The sequence below is a fragment of the Rhamphochromis longiceps genome, linkage group LG13 (genome assembly GCF_057381845.1).
Source record: "Rhamphochromis longiceps isolate RC_006_pf linkage group LG13, R_longiceps_female_GT1.1, whole genome shotgun sequence".
In the NCBI taxonomy this organism is placed as follows: Eukaryota; Metazoa; Chordata; class Actinopteri; order Cichliformes; family Cichlidae; genus Rhamphochromis; species Rhamphochromis longiceps.
In genome coordinates, this window is record NC_140569.1 from 10,285,334 (window position 1) to 10,298,018 (window position 12,685).

Here is a 12,685-nt window from a genome sequence, read left to right on the forward strand (position 1 = left end):
ACACCCAACCGAAAAGCAGGCTCAATAGGCAAGCAGACTAATAATTCCAGGGAATTGGACTACTGGGAACAGTTCTATACAAGAACCGGTTCTCGAGTTTCAGCACTGTCATGTATCCTTGGGAAAAACAAACAGCTACTCAAATTGTTTCACATTTTCATCTATTAAAATCCAAAATGTCAAGAGTAGTTTGCGCTTATTTTCATCAGCTTTTTTTGGGGTTTTGCTTGCAGACCTTAAAGTTGAATTGCTTACTGACAAAATGAATGTTATATGTTGAATGTTAGAGTGTGACGTTAATGAAGGTTAATAAAGTATTCCTGAACATGTGAATACAGAATGTGTATTTTGTGTTTTTTAATTATTACTTTTAATTAATATTAATCCCTAATTAATGAGACAAGTGAATCACTGGATTGGGAGACTGGGATTGCGACATTTTAAAGCACAGAAATAAAGCTACAAAGCTAAAAACTGAAAATACAAAATGCCTAAAAATATAGTTGTCCATTAGCATCATCTGGGTGGTAAACTGACAGTGAGCCTTCACGCACTGAAGCCAGAGGCTTGATATGAACTTTCCCTGTGCGCCATGGGAATTAGCCTTTTTAAAGTGACATTTGCAAAGAACACACATTTTGACATATTGGCAATCTTTCACACACAAATTCTACAATCAATAAGAGAGATGGTGAAAATGATGTTGATCTGCTTTTGTACTACTTCAGGAGACTAAACCGACATGGGTGTGAGAGTGGTTTGGGTATAATTTTTCTTGTGTGCTGTCAAAATCTGAAACTTTTGGTCAATAAACTTTGTGTTTGTTTTTTTTTTAATGATGGTCTTTTAGTCATAAGAATTTTAAATTCTCTTTCAGATCGTTTTTCGAAAGATCAGTGATGTGAAACGGGAAGAGGAGGAGAGACGGAACCGTAAAAATGAAGCCCCTCTGAATTTGCCACCAGATCACCCAGTACGAAAACTTTTCCAGCGCTTTCGACAGCAGAAGGAGGCCCGCATGGTGACTGGGAAACCAGAAACAGATGAACAAGACATTGAGAAGGGTCCTCTCTATGTGGACATCCCCAAAATTAAATCAGCTATTACAACTACCAGCATTGTCACTGTAACAGAAAGCCCAGCTACACCTTCATCTTCAACTCCTCAATCGCCATCACCTCTCAACTGTACGGTCGCAGACAAGGCAAAACTGCAAGTGCCATCGTCCATTTCTTTGGTTGGTGGCCGCTCTGCTGAACCACCCAAACTGAAAGGCTGGGGTCGCTTTAAGGAGTCGATGGCCAAAGCTGACAACTGGAACACAGTGTCTAAAGCTGAATCCATGGAGACTTTACCTGAACGAACCAAGGTGCAAGAATCCCCAATCTCTTTAAAAAAGACGGACTCATGTGACAGCGGCATTACCAAAAGTGAGTTACGCCTGGACAAAGTGGGTGACTTCCGCTTGACGCCTCAGGACCGCAGTCCTGCCCAGCCTCCAGAAATGAGGCATTTCTTCTACCCCATCCCGGAGCAAACACTTCAGGCTTCACTGCAGGAGCTCAAGCTAGAGCTAAAGGATGACCTTAAGAACCTAAATGTTCGAATGTCAGGCCTAGAGATGCAACTCACAGAAGTGCTAAAACTCCTGAAAGCCAGCCATTCAAGCTCTAGCTCTCCACAGCATCTTTTTGACATTTCTAGACCTGCTTCACCAGAAGTGGACAAAGAGGATATCTTCTCTTGAAGAATGAAAGAGTCATCTGGCAACAGTTGACCTTAAATTCAGCTGAATCCAGTAATATACAGATTACTCGGATAGCTGAGACCACACTGGGTATACCATTTAGATTAGGCAGCAGTGTAGTAAGATGCACCAGCCTTCATCCTAGGGTGTACCTACCTGGTAGCAAGGTAACGTCGTGCTGACAAGTTGAGGTCGTAACCTAGATTTTTGTATCTTGGAATCTAATATCTGAAGGTTACACAAAAACTGACAGCTCTCTGTTTGTACATACGTTTGATTTATCTTTCCGCTGCACTATGATGGAAAAATACTTTGAGGGGTGGCATTTTATGAAAAGTCTGTTCAGATTTTGGGGGAGGTAGGAGAAGGAGGTATCTCCATTGGAAGGTTCCAATGGAAGCAGCATGACCCACTGGTTTGTTAGCATTTGTAAGAGATTCTTTGCATGTCACATAAAGTAGACGTCTGCCTCAAATAGCAGTTGGCGCATATTTGATTAATTGAGGCCGCACGCCGATCCATTTGCATTATTTCACATTGACAGGGAAAGAGGACAGTTTTTGCAGATGCTGAATCAATCTTAATGTAATTTCCTCAAACAGTTATGTAATTATATCAGATGCCAGAATCATTATGAATTAAACAACAGATAACTCTGCCCGACCAATCTGATTTTCAAAAACATGTTTGAGCGCAGATCCTAATTTCAATAAACCACAAATAGATGTGCTTCATGGAAAATTGAATGAAATGCTAACTAGTGAGGCAGCAAATGGCAAGTTATCCCTCTTTCCTGATATCTAGGTTTACTATGTTACAGCTTTGGTGATACATACAGTAATTTTATAGGTAGGCTTTGAAAAATTGAAGAGTTTCCTTCAGAGTGGGAAAAATCTTTAACCCCTCAACCCCTTTATAATATGATGCAGTCAATACAAAAAATGTGTTGCAGACATTCAAATGTTTTTTAAAACGACACACTTGGTGCAGTAATGCCTGAATTATGCTTCAGCGGGAAATCTACGGCATAACTTACAAGATAACCGGAAACCCCTTTTTTAACCGTACACCTTCCACATAACCTGATGTGCCCCTCCCAAGAAATATAACTACGGGACGGGTCGACATAGCCCACGACGACTGAATGCCATGGAAGGTCCAGTGTAGGGTTAAAAGGGGTGACTGGTTACATCGTCAGTTATGCCGTAGACTTTCCACAGAAGTCCATATCACGCATAGCTGTTGTAGGAGTGTTTCATATAGATGGTGTATGTTTATGTTAATATATATTATTTAATTGTTACAATATACACTTTCACTTCATCAGGTACACCTTGCTAGTACTGGGTTGGACCCACTTTTGCCTCTAGAACTGGCTTATTTCTTCATGACATACATGTAGATTCAATAAGATGCTGAAACATTGCTCAGAAATTTTGGTCCATATTGATGTGATGGCATCATGCAGTTGCTGCAAATGTTCCCCTTTTTAAGAAAACAGTCTGAGATGATATAATTTTGTGACATGGGACTTTATTCTGCTAGAAGCAGGCATCAGACTAGCTGACATTTTTCCAATCTTACTACTGTCCAATTTTGATGAACCCTTGTGAATTGTAGCCTCAGTTTCTCGTGGCACCTGGTATGGTATTCTGCTGCTACATTCGGTGATGCCCTTCTGCATATCTTGGTTGTAACTAGTAGTTATTTGAGTTTCTGTCGCCTGCCTTCTCTGACTTCTGGAATCAAGAAGGTATTTTCACCCAAACCCAGTTTTCCTTTTTCAGACCATTCTCTGTAAACCCTAGAGGTGGTTACGTGGGAAAATTCCAGTAGGTCAGCAGTTTCTGAAACACCCAGAGCAGCCTGTCTAGCATCAAAAACCATGCCACTTTCAAAGCCACTTAAATCATCTCTCTTCACTGGATATCTGCATGCCTAGATGCATTGTGCTGCTGCCATGTGATTTGCTGATTAGATATTTTTGTTAAGCAGTCAAACAGGTGTACCTAATGAAATGGCTGGTAAGAATATAGATTTAATGTGATTATTTTTAAATTTTTTAAATGAAACATCTTTATTTTATTTTACTGTGAACATGCTATTATTTCTTTTTAATATCAAAAGACTTGTTTTTCCCCAATTCCACATAATCTTCAGTAGTTGTAGCGTCTAACTGGCCAAGAAGAGCTGCATTTGTATCATACAGACATTTAGTTTATACTGTGAGCAACTTGCTTTACGTAACACGATGACTACTGTAGACTCTGAGGGTAGAAATTGAATGTTGACATAGAATGCTGTATTTTTATCAAGTCCCAAAATGTATTTATTTATTTATTTATTTATTTTTTGTATTGAACACCAGCATCAGGCAGATTCCTCCAATCATTATAAATAAAATATACAATAACAGGAACAATCTCTACAATTTCATTTTTCTCGTTAACTCTTGTTAAATAGGGATTAACTCAGATTGCAATAATTCCTGCATGATAAATACTAAAAGTTTACATATATGCCAAATATTATCAAATTTGTCCTTCGACTTTAAATTTAATGACCAAAACAAATTGACACACGTTTCCGAAAGCAAACAAACAAAAATACAATAGACAATCAACGTGATCAATGTGGACAGGCTGACTGAGTGGAACCTAAATGAGAAAAATATGCATGAAACAAAGTAAAGCAAAGCAATGCACTCTGGTATTAAGCAATAAAAAAAGGCACAGTTAGCTTTTACAGTACAATTTAGTTCTAAGATATCCGTCGCCGCACTTGAGAAACAATGAATAATGGAAGAAAGTTTCATAATACTCTGCAAATGTGAGTCATTTTTTAAACAATCAGACTGCAGGTAATGAAGCCTGGAAAGTGGTTGCAATCAGCTGAAATAAAGTTTTATATCACTGAAATTAACGCTTGTATTTCTAAAACGAATAATATGACTTTTGGTTCATCTTTGGAAAAAGGAGCTTTACTGAATTTATCCAATAAAAGCACTTCTTTTCATGAGAAAAAAATAACCATTTTTCTTTATTATTCATCACTCATGGATAATTTATGTTCCCTGCGCGCTTTCTCCGTCACAAAAGACAAGCTGGGACGGACACAGCTGAGAGGAAAAAGATGCTGAGGTTTTTACTCCAACACTCATGTTCCATCAAAAATTCAGCCTGCTAAAAATAAATGGGCATGTCATCACAGAAGTGAGAACTCATTAGGTTTATTGCCAGTGTTTGGGGGTCTGCTTCTCCAAGAATTGTGATCTCAAAACCAAAGAAAAGGCACTAAAAATCACCATGGCCTCTCGATCACAGATTATTCATGAAGCTGCTGCGCAAGAGTTCACAAATCAAAGGGAGAGGAAAAGAGGTCAGATGGCATCGCTGAGGAATTCAGTCACTGTAATGAAAGAAGGATCTAAAGATTATGTAACTCAAGTCTTTATCTTAGCAGCAAAATCAACCATCAGATGTTTTTAAACGCTTTGAAAGTGCAAACAGATGTGACAAAAACGTATTTATTATCTATGAATAGATGAGATGAGGATGATCATCTCATCTAGTCATTATGTTTGAAGCCAGCAGAGTTCAACGCAGACTCTGATAATTGACAAATTTCTGGCTGTGAGCCTGCAACTCTTTTCTTTTCAGATCTGTTTTTGTAAGTGGCTATTTTAATGTTCAATTTCAAGTTATCTGAAAAAAAAAGAAAAGAAATGATAGGGTTTAGTTTAATACCTGCTACTGCGGCTTTCACAATTTAGCATATAAAGCATGGTTACTTGAACAAAACTCATTCCCAACACGGTAGGATAAATCCAGCAAAGTTACTGTGCTATTTTAAGAAAAAGCAGACCTACTTTGGCGGTTTTGAGGCTACATTTGGCAAATGCTAAGTCAGGTTTACATCAATAGCATGCGCAATTCTTGAAACAACATTAAAGTATAATTTAACAATATCTATGTTGTGAGAAGATTTAAACCACACTCATGTCTGTGCAATAACTGCAGAATAATGGGCCGCTCACATAAACATACTTAGAGAGTGATAGGATGCTTTGTGCAGCCCGCTGAGCACCCGAGATTTAAACTCCACTTTATGCAAATGATCCAACAACCACACAAGAACCAGTTACACCCATTTTAGTGTGCACTGAAAACTAAGCGCAGCGGTTTAGTACTCTGCTCCACCAAGGGTAGGGAAATTGCTTCAGCGCATACATACGGCTGTAATCATTATCAGTCTCGTTGGTTTTGTATAATAACAGATTCAACAGTGGTTTAAAAACTGTGTAACAGGGAAATGAAGTGTGCTGTATGGCAGCAGCATGCCCCCCTCCTCCTTCATCCTTTTCTCTTGCTGTCTCCTAAGAGACAGACAGAAAACCCAGAACTCATTAAGGCAAAAAACTGAAATAGTTGCAATTGTTACCTTGATTATTTGGATTTTAACTCAGTTCCACCAACAATGGAAAAACTCAACGAATACCAGTAATCTAATTTATATGTAATCCATATGTGATTACAGGAGGCTTTTAGAAAGAAACATTTCTAGGGCTAACAATGGATTTGTAGTCATTTAGATGTCAACACTTTAAATCTTCGTGTCAAACAGAAGATTAAATGAAAACACCTGCACTGATTTTTTTTTTTTTTTGTTGTGAAAAATGGCACATTAAAATGGATCTATTATGCTTTTTCTTGTTACAGTTTTAGAGGCTTTCATTAAATATGGTGAAAGATTTAAAAAAAAAAAGTAAGGTTAGTACATGTGCGACTAATTCCTTTTAACCAAATGCTCAGGTTTAAGAGTTTTTCTTGTTTTTGTTTTGTTTTTTTTTAACACTGGTTGATGTCAGAGAAAACAGATATTCCTAATATGGTCATCTAACAGAAGCTCCTCCCACCTGTTAAAATCTGTGAGAGGCAACCAATCACCAATCAATATCAGCCTTAAAACAACTTGATTCAGACAGTGGATGAACTGAGGGGCTGCACCAAGGCCTAGCATAAAGTTTTTAACGTTTATTTTGAACTGCGAATCATACAAATCTATTCTAGTGGAGTCCAAGAATAACAATGTGAAGCTGGAAATGAGTGTAACTGGTCCCCTTTAAGATATAATATTTTCACTGAAGCCACAATAAATTGTTGTTTCACTTTATCAATGACAGAGCTGGTAATATTCATATATTTAAACTTTTATTATGAATGACACAACCTATGACTATCATTTGGTATGTACCTTATTCCATCATTGTGATCGGTTTTATTCATATTGTAAATTTACTGTTATATTACTTTTACATTTGTTGCATTAAGGCATAAAACCAAGTCTGATTGTTTTCAAAATGAAAATAGTAAAAAACATGAAATCTGATTCATGCAGCTCAGTAACAAAGATATGGCCCGTGCAGGGTACTCTCACTTAGGCCTGTGGCAAGGCCATAAATATACAATCCTAAAAGGGATGCACTCTAAAATGCTTGAAAGCAATATGTAGTTCTTTGCTTTAACATTTGTAAAAAACAAAAAACTGATCCAAAAAACAACGCAAATATAGAAAACATTAAGTTACCAAGTACAGCACCACGGTTTCATAACATCAACATTTACATATTAAAGTCGTTACCTTTGATTGCTACTGAGAAGCATGCAACACTGTGCCTTCATGATATTGCCCCATTCTCCTTTTCCAAGCAGCATTAAATACCCAAATTACTGTTGCTCCTTCGAGAAGATTTACACTGATCTATTTTTGTGGTCAGCTATGGAAAGCTGCCTAGTTAGCAAACTCTACACAGAGATATAGAAATAGATATATAGAGAGATATGCACAAGTTGTACTGCAACGTTTGGATTCTTAAGAAAGAGCAGAATTTGAATTTTATGTATGGTTTATGTATTATGCACATGCCTCTATGTTCACGTCATGTGATGAGAAATGTATTTTAAGCACAATGGAAACTCCGTGTTATGAACTGTGACATACTGTGCTATTCATAATAAATATTTTATACATGCTGCACGCTGTCAGATCTCTTCAGGCAATGGTTCACGGGTGTCTTTCGTGTTGTTGCGTTATGGCTCCTCTGTTAACGATTAGGACGCGTCTCTAAGAAGGTGTAACTCAGCAGGTGTATTCTGCTGCTGATCTTCTTATGTCAGATAAGCCTCACACTTTTGTGCTAATTTAAGAGGATTCTTCACTGCCCCCACTGATCCTCCTTAGTGCCACAGATGTGATTATCCCAATGAAAGACATCAACTAATGGAAACACCTGAGCCTTATCAGAACAGCAGAGTCCAGATTACAATGTACTTCTGTTACTTAAGGGCAAACAAGCTTGTGTCATACAAGTGTTTAAACACCAAATTGCAGACCAGTGCAGGTTAAGCAATTTAAACTTTGGGGACAGTCAGTTGCTGTGGCATGATCATGCGAAACTCAGGACCCTGAGGCAAGGTAATAGCTTTCAGTTATGACACATCTGACTAAAAATTCATTAATTCCTAACCTAATCTTCTTGAATCCGTACCCCGAAGCTGTTTACTTTCATTATTGTGCACTGTGAATAGCAAGAAGCCCAGACTGTTTTGCCACATTGCATGAAAAGCACAGATTACTTAAGTACTTAAACATAAAGTTTAAAAAATGTTGACAAACCCCTGAAATGTAAAGAGCAGATGCAAATCCCTTGGAGTTGGTAGCCTTGGTTGCCAAAAACTGTGCTGTGGCTCACTGGTCAAACTTTAAAATGTAAAATTTACTCTTAATAAATTACATGTTCCAGGCTTTCATAACCGATTAATGTGAAGATTTCTTTCTCTTCTACCAACGTGGCTGAATAATGAGGTAAATTAATCTCAATTTCTGTTGAATGTCTTATGGTTATTTGATTAGTTTTCATGAATTTTCACATTCAACTCTCCACAGTTTGGTTTGCCATGCGACAAAAAATTTTCAACCTCTCTTTAAGGATCAGTCTGGAAAACAAAAGGTAACAAACAGTTTCAGTAGAGCTGATCTCACCAATTATTACACTGATATGTCATATACTATCACTTTTGTCAAAACCTTTTTCAAAATTTCACCAAAGAGCCACAGTGGTGGACTGATTGTAATCGATGTACTCAATCACTGTCCTAAAATATGTAGTAAACACTAATCTGCTGTTACAAGAACATTTAATAATGTATTTTAAAAAATATTAGTAAATAACTAGGCCCAACGGGACACAGTGGGTGACTCAGAAAAACATTAAGAAGATAAATTGTTTTATGTTTTGGCACGTTCAGATGTTTCTTTCTTTTGGCAACTAGCTTTACACACCACATTTTGCATTCATTATAGTCATCAACCTTAGAATAAAGCTGTTTTAAAATCATTTTTGCATGATGATTTATGGAAGGCTTAAAGAGTTCCTCTGTCTAGAATATGAAAATTTAAAGCCTGTAATATACTGGCAAAAAGCTCTCAGAAGAGCTGACATTTTTAATGGATTAAAATAGAAGCTGAGGCAGAAGTAGTAGGTGCTGGCACCCAAAAAATATCTGGCTACAACACAGTATTCAAAAAGTGTCAGCTTCTCTAATGAAATACTAAGTCATTACATTTTTTTCCACCACTCATTATGATGTCAGTTAAATTCACAATCTCCCCTCCATATAATGAAAAAACTTAATAGATATTAGCCATCAAACACATGTCAAAAAGACATATGTTTGGAGCAATGCCTCAGTGACTCTCTGTGCCTGAAAATGATTTCCCTATCGTTATTACTGAAGAGGTTTCAGAGATCCCTCTCATCCTCTGTGTCATTTCTTCACTTGCTTTTAAAAAAATGGGGCAATTGTGCAGGAGTAAAAATTCACCATCAGCGTCATTAGTTACACCTTGCTAGTTCCTCATCGGACTCCCTTTTGCCTTTTTCAGAACTGCCTTAATAAAACGAGGTGCTGGAAACAGTCATCAGAGATTGTTGAAGAGAGAAGTTGAAGATTTGTCATCTTCGCATCCATGTTGTGACTCTCCCATTCCACCACATCCCAAAGGCGCTCTATTGGATTGAGATCTGGTGACTCTGGAGGCCATTTGAGTACATTGAACCTATTGCCAGGTTGGAGAAACCAGTTTGAGATAATCTAACCTTTATGACAGGGTGCATTAAGGGGCCCAAATTATGCTTTTCAAACCATTACACCACCACCACTGGCCTGAACTGCTAATAAGTGCAGGATGGATTCATGCTTTCATGTCATTTATTTCAAATTTTGACTTAACCATACAAATGTGACAGCAGAAATCAAGACTCACCAGAGCAAGCAAGATTGTTCTAACCTCCTATTGACCTGTGTGAATTGTGATGCCTCAGTTTCCATTTTTAGCCGATAGGAGCTGCACCTGGTGTGGTATTCCACTGCTGTAACCCATCTGCGCTGACGTGGTGTGCACTCAGAGATGCTCTTCTGCGTGACTTAGTTATTTGAGTTACTGTTGCCTTTCCATCAATTCAAAGTAGTTAGCTATTTCCTTTGACTTCTGGGATCAATGAGGCATTTCTCCCAGTGAACTGCTGCTCACTGGGTAATTTCTCTTTTTTGGACCACTCACTGTAAACCTTAGAGACAGTTTTTTTTGGGAAAATCCCAGTAGATCAACAGTTTCTGAAATACCCTGATGAGCCTGTCTGGCATCAACAACCATGCTATGTCCAAAGTCGCTTAAATCACCTTTTTTCCCACCATGTCTACATGCTAAAATGCAATGAGTTCCTGCCATGTGATTAGCTAATTAGATATTTGCATTACGACCCTTAGAAATGTCGAACAACACTGATTAACACGGAGTGTATATAAGGCTATATTATATTTATTCTTAATATGCACAGTATAATACCTGGTTTTGAAGTAAATGGAGTGAATATTGAGTAATATACATTGACATTTAATCTGGCAGTGTAACTTTGAACATACAATTCGAAAGTGCCTTAAATACCCCCCCCCCCCACACACACACACACACACACACACAACAACAACAACATCTATCAGCTCTAATGCACATTATTCAGCAGTGTCACTCTCACATGTGTAATCAGCCTATGACTTGCAAAACCCCCTTGAAACAAAAGCTTTACAGTAAAGCACAAATGGATTGGACTCCTCTGCTGTTTCATAACCCTCAGTGTTAATCACATTGCTTTGACTGAGCAGGCACATTCTGACAGTCCTTGATGACCAAGTACTTGACAGATTTGGACAGATGGCAGATGAGTTTTGCAACAAAATGAGATTTTACTTTTGTCTAAATTTAGTTGTTATGTTGACATTTTGGAAATGAAAGGTGATTTAGTGTGTAACAACAAATAAGCCAAAAACAGCTTGTCATTTATTACATCCCAGATGTAATAAACTGATAATCAACAGGATTAGTGTTTTCAATCAAAGGCTGCAGTTGGATATGCTTTTTTTGTCAACCGTCTACATCTGATTGTTTTTTGTGGAGAGCTACAGGAAGACGGTTGTTACAGGAAAAATGATTCTATGTTTCTTTACCTTCTTTTAAATGTGCAAGCATGCCCTTTTGTCTATGGTTAGATTAGTTTAGAATTATCTTTTTAGACTTTCTCAGCAAAGACATACTGTTTTGGGACATATTGTTTTAGATTGTTTTATCTCTCACAGCTTTCTCCCAGCTCTCTGCTGACGAGACTAGCGCCACATATGGAGTTGTTTATTTTATCTGTTTTGTATTTTCTTATCCTGTTCTCACTGTCTTTCCTATAAAAAGTGCCCAGCCTCTGTACACGTTGTGAGTTGTTCTGAACAGCTTACCCGTGTGCACGTTAAAGCATAAAAAGTGATCTTGTCTCATTGTGTCTTTATTTCTCCTGGGTCTTTTACAGAGTTTTCCCCCAACATTTCTTGGTCCTTCGAGCCGGAGCGCCTCCATCGTGTCCCATCTCCGTGACCAGTCCACGTTGTTCGTCTGTCGACAGCTCACACACCAGGTGTGTGATAAAAGTCCAGGAGCGTTTAAATTCGGGTCTTGGCCAACGTCTTAGAAAGCGACCCACGGTGGTGGGACCCGATCGAGGTGGACCAGACCCGGCGACACTGACCAGGTAGATACAGACACACTGACACAATCTTGCGTAAAAGCGCATTTTGAATTCAGGGAATTTAAAATAGCGGAAGTAGCTCGTCGACTGGTAGCTCTGGGAGCTCGTCGACTGGTAGCTTTGGAGCTCTGGGTAGCTCCCCCAGCTGGGTCTAGACTGGGTCTAGGGAGTAAGTAGCTCTGGGAGCTCCCCTTATCATAAGGGTTCTGGTCGCGCGCGCGTCGAAGCTGTGAATGTGAATTAGAGATGGACCGATCCGATATTACGTATCGATATCGGTCCGATACTGACCTAAATTACTGGATCGGATATCGGAGAAAAATAAAAAATGTAATCCGATCCATTAAATATCACGAAAGCACCTCGCAAAACTTGCAACACGCCGTAACTCGCCTCAGAACGTTAGCAGTCGGAGCAGTATGCATCACATGATAGAGCGGCTGTGGCATGCCGGACCTGTAGGTGGTCTGGATAGCATGTGGAGCTTCGCTAGCAACCTGGCATTTCATCTCGGACAAAGTTATCCCCGAGAGAAGTAAAGCAAGTGTGTAAGTCCATCTCTGAATGTTTGTAAAGCATTCCCACGTTAAGCTTAACAAGCGACTGCCTCTCGCTCTCCGGCTGCTACTTCAATCGTGAAACTGCTTAAATGATCAGCTGATCGGCTTTTCTGTCGCGAGTCCGTCTCTCTTGTTTGTTTTTGGCCCACTTTGCACCAGAAAGAGGAAACCAGCGGCTGAACAACAGCAGAACGTTTAAGCTTGATAAGCTGTTGTTAGAATTTATTTAATATTACTTTCTACTCC

The 12,685-nt window shown here is 38.6% G+C and overlaps 1 protein-coding gene across 1 annotated transcript in view; it reads left to right on the forward strand.

Moving 5' to 3' along the window:
- kcnh1a (potassium voltage-gated channel, subfamily H (eag-related), member 1a) overlaps positions 1-8,185 on the forward strand; it is a 62,368-nt gene extending 54,183 nt beyond the window's left edge. The window contains exon 14 of the mRNA XM_085427503.1: positions 878-8,185. Within this exon, the coding sequence (XP_085283629.1) occupies positions 878-1,747 (870 nt within the window). The 3' untranslated portion in view covers positions 1,748-8,185. The remainder of the gene's footprint in view (positions 1-877) is intronic.
- The last annotated feature ends 4,500 nt before the right edge of the window (positions 8,186-12,685 follow it).